The 18,683-nt window shown below is 49.8% G+C and overlaps 2 protein-coding genes across 9 annotated transcripts; both read right to left on the reverse strand.

Annotated features, from left to right (window-relative positions):
* Positions 1–3,219: 3,219 nt before the first annotated feature.
* UBOX5 (U-box domain containing 5) lies at positions 3,220–18,110 on the reverse strand. 5 transcript variants are annotated; one of them, XM_015862973.2, is made up of 5 exons: positions 10,455–10,814; positions 8,930–9,026; positions 6,896–8,075; positions 5,236–5,397; positions 3,220–4,063 (listed from the first exon to the last, which is right to left on the reverse strand). In XM_015862973.2, the coding sequence occupies exons 2-5, from the start codon at positions 8,981–8,983 to the stop codon at positions 3,855–3,857; spliced, it is 1,605 nt and encodes a 534-aa protein (XP_015718459.1). In that variant the 5' UTR covers positions 8,984–9,026; positions 10,455–10,814; the 3' UTR covers positions 3,220–3,854. The 5 variants fall into 5 exon arrangements, with proteins under 5 accessions (XP_015718459.1, XP_015718458.1, XP_015718462.1 ...); XM_015862972.2 differs by lacking the exon at positions 10,455–10,814 and adding an exon at positions 18,012–18,110 and having other exon boundaries at positions 3,662–4,063; XM_015862976.1 differs by lacking the exon at positions 10,455–10,814 and adding an exon at positions 17,934–18,044 and having other exon boundaries at positions 3,662–4,063.
* FASTKD5 (FAST kinase domains 5) lies at positions 11,174–18,103 on the reverse strand. Of its 4 annotated transcripts, XM_015862965.1 has the most exons (3): positions 16,577–16,683; positions 15,910–16,028; positions 11,174–13,896 (listed from the first exon to the last, which is right to left on the reverse strand). In XM_015862965.1, the coding sequence occupies exon 3, from the start codon at positions 13,856–13,858 to the stop codon at positions 11,396–11,398; it is 2,463 nt and encodes an 820-aa protein (XP_015718451.1). In that variant the 5' UTR covers positions 13,859–13,896; positions 15,910–16,028; positions 16,577–16,683; the 3' UTR covers positions 11,174–11,395. The 4 variants fall into 4 exon arrangements, with proteins under 4 accessions (XP_015718451.1, XP_015718448.1, XP_015718449.1 ...); XM_015862962.1 differs by lacking the exons at positions 15,910–16,028; positions 16,577–16,683 and adding an exon at positions 18,012–18,103; XM_015862963.1 differs by lacking the exons at positions 15,910–16,028; positions 16,577–16,683 and adding an exon at positions 17,934–18,048.
* Positions 18,111–18,683: the final 573 nt, after the last annotated feature.

The following is an 18,683-nucleotide window of genomic DNA, read 5'->3' on the forward strand; positions in this document are numbered from 1 at the left end:
GGGATGCTGGTTTGGAGAGTGCTGGTTTAGGAGGGTACTGGTTTGGAGGATAAGGATTTGGGGTGAGATGTGGTTTGGGATGATACAGGTTTAGAGAGGGATGATGGTTTGGTGGATATTGCTTTGAGAAGGAAGGCCAGTTTGGAGGATGAGGGTTTGGAAGATGCTGGTTTATGGGAGATATCGATTGGGAGGATGAGGATTTGGGGGGGGACGCTGGTTTGGAGGGTGTCAGTTTGGAGCAGGATGCTGGTTTGGGAAGGGATGTTACTTTGTAGGATGCTGGTGTAGGAAGGAATACTGCTTTGGAGAGGGATGATGATACAGAGGATGCAGGTTTAGGAAGGAACCGGTTGGGAGGATGCTGGTTTGAAGAGGAATACCAGTTTGGAGGACGAGGGCTTGGAAAATGCTGGTTTGGGGGATATATTGGTTTGGAGGATGAGGATTTGGGGAGGGATGGTGATATGGGAAGGGATGCTACTTTGGAGGACATTGTTTTGGTGAGTTTGGAGAATGAGGATTCAGGCAGAGGTGTGATTTTGAAGGACGCCGGTTTGGAGAGGGGTGTTGGTGTAGGACGGATGATGGTTTAGGGAGGAAACCCATTTGGAGGAGGAGGATTTGGGGAGAGAGATGTCGTTTTGGAGGACGCTAATTGGAGCACGCCAGATTAGTGAGGATGTTGATTTGGGGGTTGTTAGTTTCGCAGCGATGCTGGGTTGGAGGATGCTGCTATTTGGGAAGGAGATTGAAGCTCTGGGAGGGATGTAGCACTGGGACCAGAGCTGGACCACGGCACACTGTGATGCAAAGACCCCTATTGCAACTCGACCCAGGGGACAGCCATCCCCCGCCATGAATATTCCTGCTGGTCCCATGTTCCCACTCCAGCGAAGCTGAGGGCGACCTCGGCGACGTGCAATTAATATGCAGAGGGGAATCAGGAGCCTAATGAACATCCGCAGTCCCAGTCCCAGCAGCGTCGAGGAGGGGCTGTGGGGAGGGATGGGGACAGGCAGTGGGGATGCTGTGATCCCACTGCTGGGATGGTTTCCTACCCTGAAATCACCTGCACTAAAGATGAGGAAGAGGGGCAGAAAACTGCAGGAAATAAAGGGCTGTAAAGGGGAAACTGAGGCATGGAAGGGTAAGGGTGGGCTCACAGCTTGGGGTGATGCTTATGGTGTCAGAGATCCCAGTCCCAGCCTGGGATCCCAACACCCTTCAGGGGTGTTGATCCTGGATTTGTGAGCTCAGGGATGAGGGCTCTGGCAGTGATGAATCACGAAGGCTGTACCTTAATGACCAACATCATTAGCGCTGGACTGCCCAGCCCAACCAACCCTCCATGCAGCTCACAGCAGGTGCCCAACTCGATTGCGTTGCAGGGCCAGGGAGGATGCGAAAGCACTCGGATGGGAAAACTTTTCTTTAAAGGAGCCCAAATGTCATGTCTAAATTGGGCATCTCACGCTCATGCTCTGTCTCTTCATTACTGTATCGTAAAATTACATTAGTCGGAACGGAGCTGCATTCAAATGACTCTGTGTCTGGAATGATAACGCGGGAATATGAGATTAAAATGTAATTATGCTCTTTAAAGTCAAGGAAGGTTAATAAAATGTTTTCCAAGTTGCAGAGGATCCGCAGCCGCAACGCAGAATCACTTATTGAAATCAAGGGGAGGATGGGGAGGGAGAATGTGTTTTGGGGGGGGGTCACAGTGGGGGAACATCAGGAGGGCTCAGGCAATGGGGCCATGGGGCAGAGATGCTACAGGGTGGTTGATCCCAAAGCCCACTCAACACTATGTGGCTCCCTGAGCCCATGGGGTCTTTTCTCTGCATCCCCACGTTCCATTTCATCCCCAGGCTCCTGCAGGGTCCTTGGTTAGTGCGGAGCTCCTAACGACGTGGGTATGGCTGCTTTAAGGCGATTAACCAGCACAGTTAGCTGCCTGCAGGAGACTTTGAGAAGCCTTTGCTCAGTGTTGGAGTCACTATCAGGTCACGCTGGCTGGAAGACGCATCCATCTCCTGTCTGGGGAAAGAGATGCTCCCCAAATTAGCCCTTTTTTTTGTGGTATTTAGCAGTGACCGGGCTCCTCCACGCCCGTCACAGGAGCAGCACTCGGTCACCGCGCTCTGACAGCTGATGGGGCTTAATGGTGGCAATGGGGATGGGATACAAAACCATGACAAGGGGATATCAGCCCAGCTGCCAGTGCAGGCGGGGGACCACCAATGGCTCTTCCCCAGCTCCCAAGAAGAAGACGTCAGCCTGAACCGCTGCCTGGCAGCCGGGCTTGGTGAGAAACTCCTGGGCAGAAGGGATGGTGCCACAGCTTTGAGTTCTGTTGGAAGCAATGGGGACAGGGAAGGAGATGGATGCGCAGCTGGGTGCTCCTTGCGGAGCTGGGAGCCTGGGGCGGAGGAGGTGTGAGCTGAATCACTCCTGGATGCTTCACTGCCAAGCCAGCAGCGCTGCACACCTAACAGGATTTCTGCTGGCCTCCAAATGGTGGCACTTTAAGGAAATCTGGTTATTTATAAAGATAGGGGGCTTCTAATCTTGCTACAAATGGAGATGGATGACAAACGCCCACTGGTGCAAAGGAGAAAGATCAGCTCAGTGCCAGCGCAAAGTGGTGTTTCCAATTGCTTGATGAGCTGCTAGTTGCTCAGAGCAGAAAGCCACAAACTTTATGGGCTGCTCAGCACGGCAGCGCCTGATATGAGAGAGAACAAAGGTATTACATGTAGGTGGTTCAGCTGGAGGTTCATTATTACCCCAGATAAAGTGGCAGAGAACATCAGTAAGAGATGTTGGCTCTGCAGAGAGAAATTATCAATGAAGTGGTAGCAGTGAGGGGGCGTGTGCAGGTGACAAAACCCTCTGCTGTCACCTCGCTGCATTCAGGATGCGCTGCAGACACAAAGCATCCGAGTGATTTTCCTTCTGGCCTTTTTCTGAGCATGTCTCTGAAGAGCAGAACTCCTCGGGGTGGGATATGTGAGCTTCAGTCCCCAAACCCCAATGGTGAGAGCTCACCAGGCTGTGCCATGACGCCTCTGAAAGCTGCAGGGCTACAGCTCTTCCCTTTGTGTCAATGTGGTCTTTTTATCCAGCCCATTTATTCAGCGCTCCGCCAACAGGTTCACCACACGACATCATTAACGCACACAACGAGGCCAATTACGAGTCAGAGAGAGAAACTGACTTTAACCATAATTTTATTAAGGCTTAAATGTCTATCAGCCAGACGGGAGCCGGTCCGGTCACACGACAGAAACCGAAAGGGACGTTCTGTGTAATGCAATGACTTTTCTACAGGAGTCCACGTGAGCAGGATGAGATCTCTGCCAGCACTCAGGCGTTGGCTGCTCCTCTCCTGCCTTGCCACAGTGGGGAAGGATGAGTGATGAGCGAAGGGAGTGGGGTGGGGAGGGGAGAAGTTGGGTCGTTTGCACGTTGCCAACCACGAGGACGTTTCCTGGTCCGCGGCCGAATGGCTGCTCGTCATATGTTGAAATGGGTTTTAACTCACAGGGAAGCTAAACTCACTGTCCAAAAGGCACCTATGCTAACCACTGAGCCACTGGGATGGTGGTAAGAGGGCGGGTGCGACAGTTGGAAATCAGTTCTGTATAAATACATGTTCCTTGTTAAAGAAGCTATGGCTTTTATTATCCTCAAGATCGCTTTTTGCTCTGGTGCAATGCTCTAAACCCCCCCCATTACTCTGTAAGCACAAGGAGACCTCTCCACGATGCTCATCTGGCCGTCGTCCTCGCACAACCCACACAGACACACGGGACAGCAGCAGCTCCTGTTCTCCTCCCGAGGTGTTGTTAGAAGTGGACCCTCCTGATGTCGTGAGTGGCCACTGATCTCTTGCAGCTCCCACATAGGATGGACAGAGCCTTCTGCTCCTCAGCCAAGCACGGGCGACACATGAGGTGGCCGCAGGGAAGCTGGTAGATGGGCTCTGTTTTGAAGTAAGGTGAGAAGGTTTTGCCGCAGGATGTGCATCCCTGGGTCTGGCTGCTCCTGCTGTGCTCTGCAAAGGCAAGAGGAGAAGCAGCGTGGTCAGGGACGTGGGACAAGTGCCACCCCGAGCTGAGCACTGAGTGTTGGAGGTGCCCATAGCTCAGGACCACAGCCTCATTTCTCCAAGCCTACCATAAAGTTTGGTGGGCATGGTGGTAGGTTAAGGATTGGACAAGACGATCTTAGTGGTCTCCAACCTTAAGCTTAGAATCATTTGTGTTGGAAGGGACGTTTCAAGGCCATCTGATCCAACTCCCATCTTGTCTAATGAGACCCACAGCTCCATCAGGTGCTCACAGCCCCATCCTGCCTGCCCTGAATGTCTCCAGAGATGAGGCACCTCTCTGAGCAGCCTGTGCCAGTGCCTCACTGTAAAAATCCTTTTCCTTATATCCAATCTAAATCTCCCCTCTTTCGCTTTGAAACCATTTCCTCATGTCCTTTCACAGGAGATTCTGCTCAAGAACCCACCCCCCTTGTTTCTTACAGCCCCCCTTGCAGATATTGAAAGGCTGCTATCAGGATTCTATGATATAAAAGGGAAGGGTCTGGCTTCAGGAGGGGCTGGATCACATCAGCCTTTGCACCATCAGGCTTTTAACAAATGACAATTCACTTTTACTGAGATTGAATTGACCTCCCTTCCTCTTTTCCAGCACTTGAAGCAAAATCCCCCATTCCCGTGTGAAACACTGTAGGCATCATCTTGCATTCCTGTCACATGCTGCCTATAAAGGGCTACTCAGTCAACTCTTCAACAGCAGCAATTTAAAAGGGGACAGTAAAAAGCTTAATGGCTTAATGCCACTGTGAAACAGTCAAAAGCTATTCAAAAAGACAGGCAGCCATTGGGAGCTGCCCATCCCAGCCCTGCCTCAGGGACACGAGAGCCTCCTCCAAGGGGAAGAAGCAGCCAGCAATGAGCACATCCACTTGTGGAGGGGCATCTAAAGGTCGAGGGCATCCAACACAGCTTCTCTGTATCCCAAATTGATCCTTTTGGATGGTGGTGCCATTGATCAACACATCTTACTTCACAACTAGTATATATACATTAAAATCTGATGGGACTCTGAGAACAACTGTGGCTCATTGGCCAAAGAGGCATGGAAAGATGCTGAGCAGCAGCACAACCCTCCCTATAAACCCAATCCCTGTTCTCCTCTCCCATTTGCTGCTCACCAAGGATGCTGCCCGTGTTCCACGAAGTGCTGCAGCCTCCCTCGCCCTGCACTTGCTGCTGGCTCTTCATCAGCTTGGCTGTGAACGATGGCATGGAGCTGAGTGCCGAGTTCAAGGCGGTGTCCAGGCTCTCAGACAGCTTTTGTTCGTGAGAGAGCAGATCTGCAACAAGAAGCACAAGTTTGAGAGGCGGGTGCTGGGTAAAGGCTGCTGGTACACAACAGAAACACTGCGGTTACGACTCTCAGAGCTTTGCCACTTGTTTTCTGAAGAAGCCTCTTCCCCTCTGTGGTGTCAAGATGGGGATGTAACGCTTCAACTATGAGGCCTTGAGAGGAAAAATCCTCCAGATTCACACAGCAATGTCATCAAGTCAAAAAGACCACAAAGTCCAACTGTCAACCCATGGCCACTATGCCCACCCACTCAACTGCTTCCCCAACGTTCAGGCACCTCCTTATATCTCAAAGCCTGAATGAGGTCAAAAGACAAACGATCCAGAAACCATCCTCATAAGCCCTGAGGCTGCTAACAAAATCAGAGGCACAACCCTTTTTCTCATGGCTGCTGAAAACCAGAGTTTCATCAATGGATAAAGCCAAAGGTACAGGGTTGGATCCTTCCTGAGGGGCACAGCAGTGTTTTGCCTGATGCAATCTCGAAGTCCTGCTGTTAATTGAGACTATGCATTAAGAGCACAGTGCCTGCATCACTAATTCTACTAAACCCAGCTCCCACAGGGATCCTGCATGCCTTATTTCACTGCAACAATCAAGGCTGACAATGAATGATCCCCTGAGGCTGTGCCTGTGTTCACATACAGGCACAGCTCCCTGGGAGCAGCAGGACCCAGCCTGCAGCAATCCACACCACTTCCTACAGCACCGAATGATGGATCAGGGCAGGAAAACACACTCCGGCCTCTGCTGTTGCTGGTACTGATGAAAATGAATTACTTTAAGTCTTCAATAAAGTTGTTTTTAAGTCAAATGCCCACTTAAGCTTTCTTGAAGCATTACCCACAGGATCTAGCAGCTTTCAGAAGCCAGGGACCATTGTTTGGTGCATTACAAACCACTGCTTCAAAGGGAAACTCAACTTACCTGACCAGAGGGTTGGCCCTCTTGCTGCCCCATTCCTGCTTTTCTCCTCACTTCAATCCCTACCCCAGTTGGGTCTTCCCATCCCATCAACCCCAAGCACTTATTTTACCCCATTACTGCATGTTTTCTTGCAACTTCAAGCATCTTATATATGCTAATAAATCAGGCATGATAAAAAGAGACATCTTCAAATCAAGCCAGCACATTATGAGAACAAGGTTGTCGTTTTAGCAAGAAGGAAAAGAGAAATGAAACCCTAAAGGGAAACAAAGCAACCTGAACTAAAAAGAGGGCTGTGAAACAGACTGCACAGATAACACAGGAGGAACAACAAGCCTAGAGGTGAGAATGGGAGTAACCACCAGCCAGTGACAGCAGGTTGGGCTGAGAGGGGATGTGAATGAGACGATGAAGCCACTCCTGTGACATCGATACAACAGCCTCAAAACCTTCAGGAGGCAGCAGGGGAATCTGTATGGGAGCCTCTTGACTTGGAAAGCTGGCCCTGGGCTGCCAAGAAACTCAAGAAACACAAGTGATTTATGGAGCCAAGGTACCTGTAGAACAGTCCATCTGGATCAAATGCGAGTCACTGTCAGTTTTCATTTTTTTAGCACTGTTCTCTGAGGTAGATGTGACAAGTAAGTTTGTAGAAGAAAAATAAAGTGGCTGCACAGAACTGGGATCCATGCAGTCCATCTTCCTTTTCAGAGAAGACGTTACAGAGGAAGGTATGAGCATTTCGGAGGCATGAGCTCTACCGAGCAGGTTGGTGCCAGGAATGCTGTGCTGTAAGAGGAAGTGATCTATCCTGGCTTTGAGAGTCGGGTGAGGTAAGGGCTGTGAGTGCTGGCTGAAGGCCACCCCAGTGAAAGGATCACTGGGCACCCTGCCCCAAGACGCCTCACTCCGGTTGCACTTTTCCAAGGTGCTCTGGTCAATCACCTTCCCGGATGGCAGGAGCATGGGGAAGGTCATGATCTCCAGAGTGATGGGGTCCAAGAACTCTTCAGGGATGTCTTGGATGACGTCCACCAGCTTACGGAGGGCCTGCTGCTCGCTGTCATTGGTGCTGAAGGGCACGCAATCGCTCTCCATGGGTGTCCAGAGCTCAGGTTTGAGGGTGCCAACATCCTGGGCGACACACTGCGAGGCCACCTGAAAGATGCCCTCAATCACCTCCTGTGGGCACGACTTGGCAGGCTGTCCCCACACCTCCAACCTCTTGATGCCAGGCAGGCCACCTCCAGCCACGTGGGTGATGCAGATTTTTAGGTGCGACACGTTGCTCAATGAGGAAGGCCCTTTGTTCCAAAGGTCTTGAGACACGGCGCCAGGGTAGGAGAGGACATTTTCCATCTGAAGGAAAGGAGGCCTCGGCTTGAAGCCTCTGTGGCCAAATGTCACTTTGCTTTGATTTTTTAAGACAGCTTTGCCTACCAGTGTGAAAACATCTTTGTCCGACACAGGCTGACCGGCCAGACCTGAGAACTGAGCCTCGGGGCTCTGCCAAGAGGTTTTATTGCATGAGGTAGAGGTGTAAACTTCGAGCCCGGAGAAGGCTTGGTATCCTCCGGATGAGATATCAATGTTAATCCTGCAGATCTCAATGTTGAAGGGAAAAGAGATAGTGACATGGACCGGAGGCTTGATAAAGTATTCGCTGCGGAAACCACGATTCCTCCTGGCAAGGTCTTCAGAGATCAGGTTCTCCACTTCATAACCATCAGCAGAAATCTGCGTTGCAAGAGAAACCCACATTTAAATTAAAGAATGAAAGTAAAGAGTAAACTCATCTCACAAGCAATTAAGATGACAAGCGAGGAACTGTGGCTGTGGTTCCATACACAGAGATCCCTGCAGATCTACTCCTCCCAGCCACATGGTCCCACAGACTCTACTCTGCACCCTCTGTTATCATAGAATGGATTGAATTGGAAGGGCCACCAACCTCCCTATTTAATACCAGCCCAGGCTGCCCAGGGCCCCATCCAACCTGGCCTTGAACACCTCCAGGGATGGATGGGGCATCCACAGCCTCTCTGGGCAGCTATTCCAGCACCTCACCACTCTCATACTAATGAACATTCCCCTGATATCTTGTCCCTGTTTCAACAGCACCAAAACGTTATGTCAGCTCATTGTGCCCTGTAAAAATGTACTCTGAATCAGCCAGCTCCATGATCTGCAAAACCTCTGGGCTCAGATAGCAGAATGTCTTGTCCTGCTTAGGGTCAACCTGCCCAACACTGAGAAATCTCTGTGTCAGTCCTCATATTAATAAATAGAGATCGTTCAACAAACGTTGACGAGTGATGCACAGTCTACTATGCAAGGGGAAAGCTGTGACATTGCAGGGAAGAACATATAGAGTCAAAGCACACGCATCTGTGTGCACATAACATCACCTTGTTACGAGATCCTGCAAAATTAGGGCATCTTCCTCCAATAATTACTGTGTGTCACAACAGAACGCTCATAGAGGGCCACACAGTGTTCTACCACTAACTAGCAGAGTCAGTGTTAATTAATAAAAGCACAGTAAGGGCAAACCAAGTTGCTCCCCAAAGCACCCCAGTTTCCAGTTTTACCTTGTTGCAGTGAATCCTTGGCTTGAACTGTGGGAGACAGACGTTTATTACCATCTTTGCAGTTGGAGAGAGCTCAGTTTGTCAGCATCGGATTCAGCTTTAAAAGAAGAAATAAAAGGCAAAAAAGCATCAGTGATCTGTGAAAGGATCTTGTGTTACAACATCTGCGTGAATTACAAGCTCAGGAGCTCTTAAAATACAGCTCAGATCTGAGTCTGGGAGGTGAGGCCAACATTAACTGAGGAGAGATGGAACTGGAAGAAAAACACGTTAAAAACACTAAGTCGTGAACCTGCAGAGAAACATCAAAAGCTGGAAAATGGCTCTTTTTACTGAAAACCTCTTACCTATGCTTAAAGTAGGTGTTTAGATTAGACCTGAATGCTCACTGCAGGAGGTTTGGCAGCTCTAGTTGAGCAGAACACAGTATAGCAGGGTGTAACTGCATGCCAAGGCCCCAATGAGGGTAAGAGCAGCCAGTGCTGCCACAAGGAGATGTGGCTCTCCCAAGGGCTCAGGGAGCAAAGAAGAAACACCAATATTAATAACCCCTAATGAATAGCTCCAGGGGAGTAGAGGGCATTTAATAGCTCTAAGGGAGATTATCTGCATTCTGGACGCTGAGATGATTCTTCTGACAGTGTTGAAGTGAATGCACCATCTTCATTGAAAGAACGTGACTCGCATCGGTTACATCCAACTCCTTTTAAGAATGAAATTATCTGTGAGGTAGGAGCTTAAACCTTACATTAACCTCAGTTTTAATATGTCACTGCCTTGGGTGACCTCAGGAACCTCCTGCTTACTTCCAGGATGAGCTGCCTTTTAATGGTTCTCAGCCTTTTAATGGTTCTCAAGTGCTGTTGTTAGTTCAGCATCTGAGATACAGCTCAGAATCGCAGAGAGAAGCATAGATTGGCTTGAATTGGAAGGGACCTTAAAGACCATCTAGTCCCATTCCCCTGCTGTAGGATGAGTTGCATATTCAGTGTGTTCAAATAAACAAGTAATGTTGGGAAAGAGCTCCAAGTGCAACCCCAACCCATCCTCACTGCACCCGCTGATCTACATCCCTCGGTGTCGCATCACCATGTGTCCCCCTAAGGGGATGGTGACTCCTCACTTTGATCAGCCCCTCTTCGACCCCAGAATCCTCTCTGACAGCAACCTGCAGTAACACAGGTGCTGGGCAAGCATGAACTGATGCTCATCCAGCATCACTTTCCTGCCTTTCTGAGCCTGATGTGTTCCCCATCTCTACAAGTGGAGGCAGTGAGGAGTTTTCTCAAATAGGCTTTTGAACTGCTTTGACTTTTGGCACTCACATCTAATGGGAGTAAGGCTGATGACTTTCTTTGTGTGACAAAGCGACTGCTCCCAGGTTCATTTTGAACCTGTTGCCTGTTAAGTCAGTTTAACCCTTTCCCATATCCCCTTCCAACAGAGCAGACTGTTGCACTTGCACATGACAAGCCATAGTGATACCTTTAAATGAAAACGAGCAGAGAGGCACCTCCACCCCTACCTTGCTGCAAACTCATCATTTTAAGACCTCATCCTCACAAGTTGATGTTGAAATCCTGCCTCGGGGGGTCCCAAATCCCTGGGGGTCCTGCAGGTGTGCTGCCAGGTGAGTGATGTGACTCAGAACAGTCACATTGTGACCTGGCAACACAGGAAAGCTCCTTCCAGGCCTGAGGCTGTTACTGAGGTTACATCCTAAACTGTTATTCTTTTCCTACCAACCTCTGCCAATTAAAACAATTGTCAGTGACAGTCCAGGCAGCTGTGACATCAAGGAGGTTGTGAGTTTACGAATGCTGTTAAAGCATAACACCCACAGAGCCGCATCAGCCAGAGAAACAAACAGCTTGAGGATTACAAAGGACTCAAAGACCCCAACCCACCCCTACTTTGCCCACTGACCACGTCCCTCAGTGCCTCATCTCCATGTTTCTTGGGACAGTGACTCCACCAGCTCCCTGTGCAGCCCATTCCAATGCCTGACCACTCTTTCAGGGAAGAAATTTCTCCTAATATCCAACCTGACCCTCTGGAGCACAACTTGAGGCCATTACCACCTGTCCTATCACTGGTTATCTGGGAGAACAGACCGATCCCTAGCATCTATCCCAATTGTTTCCTAAATAACACGACACTGTTCTGCTCTCAGAGCAAACAAATCCATCAAATTTCATTAAGAATAGAGGGAGGGGGAAAAAAAATGGTAATAATGGAAGCAAATTAATATGAAGGTAGGTTTTATTTGTCAAGGCAGCATCTGCAGATCGATGTCACAACAAAGTGCACGGGACACATGATCACGAACAGAGCAGAATTATCTAACATGCCAAGGCAGATTCAGCACATAAAGCACCAAATATATCTAGACCAGCACTCAGAAATCATTCCTAACTAGTACCTGGGAGGCTGCAGCAGCCCCCCAAGCAAGCACACCTTGGGCTGTCAGCCAGCCTGGCTTAGCAGCATTGGGTTGAACACCTTGTAATGGAGGTAGCTCAGTTTCTCCAAGCGCGTGCGTTTAAGCAAGGGGAACCATTCCCAGAAGGGAAGCTCCACCACCACGTAGCCCAGCTGCCGCAGCTGCCGCCTCTTCAGGCAGTGCAGCCCCAAGAGCCGCTTGGATGAGTAGCAGTAATGGTTGCGGTTGGACACCTGAATGGCCAGCCTCACCCCTTGGGGCTGCTGGAGGGGGACAAGAGAAGGGGAGGCCCCAGGGCTGCTCCCTGATGGAGTCATGACTTGCAACCTGGTGTCTGTGACAACGGGTCCACCCAAAAATGATGCACGTGGCATTGGTGCTTTGTTCTGCTCCTGTCTAGGAGCTGTGGCTTCAGTTTGCACCTCTGTAGGAGAATGGCTGTTAGATTTCCCTCTGATAAGCTGAGCCATTAGGTCATCTGTTAGACTAACTCCTATATCTTTGAGCTTCTTATTTGCAACAGTGTCGCTTGAGTTGAAAGGGATGGGATGCCCATCCATGGCCAAATGAACCTCCAGGTCACTCGATCTGGTGTGAGGCAAAATCATGTGGTTTTTCACATACTCAGGGCCACCTAACATGCTCTTGAGAAGAGACACGGCTTCCACAATTTCAGGCCTGACAAAGATTTCCTGCTCTGCAAAATTCAGAACAATCTCAGTCATCTCTTCATAAAGCTGAGGTGAAAGACGGCTGCCTTGGTAGCCCGGGCACTCAATTTCAACGCTCTTACCGAGGGTGAACAGGTCCTTTCTGAGTTCATATTTACTACCTCTCACTTTATGGACAAACTCATCCCTCAAAGCATAATCTATCAGCTCCTCTGGGAAGCGTTTGACAAATGCCAGGCCAAGCAAACCAGTAAGGAGATGCTCTGGAAACTTCTCAAATTCATGGCGTTTTCTAAGCATCTGCTCTATCAGGCTGGAGTAAAACTCTTCCTCGTTTGGAGGTTCGTAGTCCAGGCATCCAAATGACCATAAGAACTTGGCAGCATCCTTGCTGCGACAGTAAGTCACTTTGGAAGGCAAAGATGTGGCGACAGCAGCCAAAATCCCTTCATCGTAGTAGTGTAGGGATGAACAGCTAAGAGTTATGTGCATGATACCCTGGATGTTTATTGTAGGAATTCGAGCTGGGACAACTTTCCCAAGTTTCTTCAAGAGGGGCAGGTGATCCATGCGAGTGTAGCGGAGCATTTTAAGTACATTCACTAAAGCGTAAGTGCCCATATCTTCCATCTCCAGGGAGACTCTGTCCGCAATCTTTCTCATGACGTGGTCAGAGATCCCACTGATGGATTTGAAGAGCCCTAAGCAAATAGCACCCACCTCCTCCAAGGTGCAGGAATCCAAGTACTTCAAAATCACACTTTCCAGCTTCTGCATCAAGTCTGCGGGTGACTTGCGTCCTTCGCCGATGATATAAACAAGCTGAACAAACTGGGGCAAAGTGAGCTCTTTCCAATGCATGTTGGCATAGCTGAACAGAATGCTCAGGTAGGAAGGCACGCTGCGCCCCAGGCAGCGCCAGCAATCTGCCACCAGCAGCAGCTGGTCCAGGTTCATGTCCCACACACGCCGGCAGAATTCATTCTCACAGGCATTCAGCACAGGGTGGGTGGGTGGAACAACCAAACGAACACAGGCCTTTAAGATGTCAATGAGCTCTGAAGTGCTGAATGACTGGATATTCTCAATAGCACAGCCACACAGGGTTTTAAACCTGCGGTCAGACATCAACTCTGCATGTTGTTCTACTGGCAAACGACTCAGCTTGCAAAAATAATCACTGATAGTTCCTGGGCTGTGGCTGCCCTTGGATATGAGTATGTTGTGCAATATCGAGTCACCTTCTGCTGAAGGGAGAGTCTCTATTGGCTCAAATTTATCATAGCTGAGAGATCTGTACTCAGGCCTCCCCTGCTGGAACACACGAGGGTCCTCCTTGGAGTCATGCATCTCTGCTCTTTCTATCTCTGCCACCTCCTTCTCCTCCTTCTTGGTCTGTGCTGTGGAGAGTCGTGCTGGCATGGTCTGCTTGAGGTGCAGTTTGGGCTTTGGTAGGGCATTTCTGACAGGTGACGAAGCTTGAGCAGAGGTGGCAGTGAAAGTATGCTGAACCTGTGAGGTACCAGAGCTGGTGGAATCATCAGTGAGAGCCTGGCTGCAGCTCCTAGCAGCACTCTGCTGGGAGGCAGCTCTGCTCTTGGCATAGGCAGAGGGATTATACAATACTCTGTAGTCCAAAGGATCCACCAACTGGATTGTGGCTGTGGATTCAGGTCTGCTGTTGGGTGTTTCTGGGTTCTGTTCCTTCTGCTTACTTTCGTTGCTTCCGCTCTCAGCCTTGCATTTGGCAGTAGTCAAAAATGTAGTCACCCTGCTCAGCCTTGGAAATCTTCGGCGTATTAACACCGTAGCCATGGATCACAATTTACTGGGGTCACAATTGCTTCCAGGTACTGAAAAAAGGGCAGACGAAGAATGAGTGGCTTCCACCTAACACGAAGCGCTTTCAAACCTAACCTTCTCATTACTGAAAGTTAAGCGGTGGCAGTGCTTCCCCTAGTGAGAGCAGCTGTTTCCCTGCAAGGCCGTAACGCCGTCACTATGGAGCATCACATCATGCAAAGGCAGCTCAAGACAAGCACGCACTTGTCAAGGAAAAACAGCCCCAAAACAACATGGGAGAAGAGCATGGAGGAAGAAACGGATTATTACAAGATGCTGCATTTTGAGGAGGTGAGAACTGGAAGGATAAAAGCTTCACTCTTCAGGCACGGGAGCCTTTCCCAGTGTTAGGAGGTGCCTTCCCAACTCCTGTCTACAACAGCTACAGCAGAAAGGGTGAGGATGAGACATCTGTCAAGAGTTAAGCTTTGTGCTGCCAGCATGAACAAGCTGCCAAATGAGCCTGTTTACAATGATTCAGACAAGACTGAAAAAAAGCACCGGGTGTGCGTAACACACCCTTATCCCATCTTGTGTGTCCAACACCACAGCAGGAGTTTTCACCTTTAAAATCACTTGTGCTCTCACTGCATGGAGGGCACATGCTAGAACCACAGGGCATCAAGTAACCAAATAAACCAAAGCCTGGCAGAGGCAAAACACATTAGCTTCTGTTCTCCCAACACCGGGGAAATAAATTAAACACAGACACTCCTTGAGTTAGAGGTGGATTGAGATGCCCTGTGAGAGCAGGCAAACCCAACCCTACAGCAGCACAATGAGGAAGAGGTGTAATGAATGCTGTTTTTGCAGAGTAGGAGAGAAGCTGCAGTGGGATGTGGTTGAAAATGAACTGGATTTATTCTAGCACAACGGTGAAGCATTGGCTCCTCCCAGAGAGAATAAAGTGGGGAAAGAGGGTAAGAAAAGAGGGAGGGATGCTGGAGAGAGTCTAAGCAGCAACCTTTGCTCCTTGTAAGTGTCAGATGCAGACAGCTGCCTGTCTGGTGGTTCCCTGCCGAAGCCGCTGCTGTCACTTCCATGCCATGAGCATGGTAGCAAAGGCAGTAACAGCAATAGGCAGGAAGCACATCTGTGCTCTGGAACAGGCAAAAGCCACCTGCTGTTCTCTGAAGGCTGTTCTCTAACCGTGTAGCCTTGACATGGCTGTGCTTTTGTCCAAGCATCTCCACACAGAACTGAGAAGAAATAAAATAAACCATAGGAAAGGCTGGAAGTGCTCATGGATGATCTCTTGAGTCCTCAGCTTCTCCTTTCCTTGATGCCACTGCACAGCATGTGACACTCTGCCTCTGAGAGAACAACAGTGGGGAGAGGAAGAAGACTAAGGGTAAGGGCACACACGCATTTGCTTTGCAAAGGGCTCAGCAGATATGCAGCATCACAGCTACTGTCTGCACAGAAGAAAGGAGCAGGACGGGCAGGCAAGAGCTTTGGATCTACCTTAGCATACAGCAGAGTGGCTCAGTTTAGTTCTCTGAGATCCTCTTCACCAGCTTGTGTTAAAAGCCAGGGAGAAGAATGGAAACATTCCCTTCTGCCATGAGAAGTGACACTGTGACAGGCAGGAGGAATTCTGTCCCTTCCATACCACTGCCTGGTGAGCATAGGAAATAAGAAGCTCACTCAGAACTGGGGCACTGAACTCCCAGCCCAGAGCAACGCACTCCTAATGCTGTAAGCAGCAGCAAGAAAGCACTGGATTTCAAAGCTCTCCAGCTTATTGCATATAAATGTCTGATTAAAATGTAATTTCCATCTCTGCTGGCTACTTTCTTGTCTGACTCCGCTTTGCACATTTTCTATCCAGTTTTCTACTACTGACAGGCAAGCAGTACTAAGGCAGTCACATCTTTAAAACGTGTTCTATTTGCTGTTGAAAAGCAACACCACCTACAAAATCCAGCACTGCACTGTTACCAAAACCACCCCCTCCCTGCAGTGACAGCCCTGCTTCAGAGACAGAGAATCAAAGTCATGGAGTCTGCAAACCAAAGACTAACGTTGTACGTAGCTAAGAACATCATCCACGCTGCTTAGCATTAAGCTCTGTGACATCTTCAGGAAGACATTCAGTAAGTGTCTTATTTTTTCTTCTTCTGTCCCACATTCAGCAAAACAACTGTGGAAAAGACCATGCAGAAAACAAAGCAGGAATGAAGATGGGTCAAGAAACATCAACCACCTTGGAAAGAAGCATATCCACGTGGCTTTTTGCCCAACTTCAAGTGCCCAAACTTGTTATAATCTACATTTCTATAGCATTTCCAACTCGACCTATACCTCTGCTCATTTTTCCTCTCTCCTTGCTACAGTAATCAACCTCTCTTTCTCCCACCACTTCTCATTTAACAGTGTCCAAACTCCCCTCCACCTCTGCAACTACCCAGAAAATTCTCTCCCAGTGACTCATCTCCAAAAAGGCTCAAAGTCTTGGAGCCGAGCCCTGCAGGCTGTGAACTCTCATTGTGGAGATCCTTTGGGATGGAAACATCTTTGTGTTTGTGCCTGTTTTACAGCCCAGTTCCCCAACCAACAGGGAGCTGAACACCAGGACAACAGACATTCCCGGAGGGATGCCACATGCTTCTGGGTTCCAGCTCTGTGAGAGGGGATATACGTACATCTCAGCCTGAGATATGTTCTTTGGAAATACCCAAACAGACTCACTGTTGCAAAGTCCGTGAGCGATCCAGGCTCACAGGTACATGCCCCTGATACCATGGCCCCCTTCTATGTCATAGAAGGCTTCTATGTCACGTCACTCCTGCCCAGCAACTTGTGCAAAGGAAAAATCACATCACTGGCCCATTTCTTTCTATTTCGCAACACCAGATCTGCTCAGGTGAGAACGGATCAGGATGGGATCGTTCACCTGGAAGGGATAATATAAACATAAAATACCCATCCTTATGGGATGGGGCCCATAAGGATCACTGTGTATAACTCCTGGCTCCACACAGCACCTCTTAAACCAGTGGGTGATGCTGTATCCCAGAATTGTAGGGGTTGGAAGGGACCTCTAGAGATCATCGAGTCCAACCCCCCTGCCAAAGCGAGCTCATACCCATGTCACAGGTAGACCAGGTGGTCTTAATTTAAGAACCCAGGTGCGGTTTAAATATCTCCAGAGAAAGGAGACCACCACCTCCCTCGGCAGCCTGTTCCAGTGCTCCGTCAACCTCACTGTAAAGAAGTTTTTCCGCACATTCGGGCGGAACTTCTATGTTGTACTTTCATCCCATTTACCCCTAGTCCTATCCCCCACAACTACTGAAAAGAGACCAGACTCACCACTATGGCTCCCAACGCCCAGGTATTTATAAACCTGGATCAAGTCCCTCTCAGCCTTCTTTTTCAAGGCTAACAGACCCAGGTCCCTAAGTCTCTCCTCATAGGGGAGATGCTCAGGCCCTTACCCATCCTGTGGCCCCTCGTGGATCTTTTCCAAGAGGTCCTGTCCTTTTTGTACTGGGGAGCCCAGAACGGGACACACTATTCCAGATGAGGCCTCACCAGGGCAGAGTAGAGGGGAGGACACCTCCTTCGACTGCTGGAACACGCTCTTTTTAATACATCTCACATATGGCCATTGGCTTTTGGCTACAAGGGCACACTGTGGCTCATGGTTAATCTGTCGTCCACCAGGAGCGCCAGGTCCCCTCAGCAGAGCTCCTCTCCCAGCTCTAGGCTGCTCCCACTGCCATGTACAGCCCATTGGGGCTGAGTAACCCACACCTGGCAGCTCCGCACCATCCCCTCGGCTCCCATCAGTTCCCAGCAGCACAAACAGCACCTCACCCCCATAAATTCATAATAATATATATATATATATATATATATATATATATATATATATATATACATATATCTTTATACAATACAGCAGCGAGGTGTCCTCTCCCCCCACATCTCCTCATCTCCCCCCCACCCCCCTGCCCACCACAGAGGCCTTCAGGCCTGAGGTCCGCCATGCCCCAGACAAGGCCTAAGAGCCACACAGCCCATAAGTCCACCATCAGCTCACCCCTAAGGCCCAGCCGGCTCCAGGCTGAGGCCTACACACCCCAGGCTGAAGCCCGAGGCCTGGGCCGCTCGCACTCACCGGGGCCCGGCGCCGTCGCCGGCTGTGGCCCTACCGCCCTCCGCCACTTCCGGCCACCTGATAATGACGTACTTCCGGTCGTACGGAATCCGGGTGAGGACAAGGCGAGAGATTCGCGGTGCCGGCAGGTGGCGCCGTACTATAGTCACGTGATGAGGGCCCGGCGTTACCACAGCGGGGTGCCGCCATCTTGGGGCTCCTCTGGGCTGCCCTAAGGGGGAGCTGCTGGGCTGTGGGTTGTGTCCGACCCCTTTTATCTCTGTGTAGGGATTTATGGCCATGAATAGGATCCCCCTGAAGCACTATATCACAGAATCCACAGAATGATCGAGGTTGGAAGGGACCCTCAGGAGCATGTAGTTCACCCCCTGCCTGCAGGCCAACCAAAACATACACTTATGATAGGGGCCCAGGAGACCCAGTAAGACCCAGTAGGAGACCCGCTAGACCCATAGATCCCGATAGAGACCCCATAGACCCCATAGGATCCCATTAGAGACACCATAGGACCTATAGATCCCCATAGAGACCCCATAGACCCATAAATCCCATAGACACACCATAGACCCCAACTGCCCCATAGAGACCCAGCTAGATCAGGTGTTGCCCATTGGCCCGTCAACCTGGCCTTGAACACTCAAGGCACGGGGCATCCACAAACCTCTGGGCAGC

Source organism: Coturnix japonica, chromosome 4 (genome assembly GCF_001577835.2).
Source record: "Coturnix japonica isolate 7356 chromosome 4, Coturnix japonica 2.1, whole genome shotgun sequence".
NCBI lineage: Eukaryota > Metazoa > Chordata > Aves > Galliformes > Phasianidae > Coturnix > Coturnix japonica.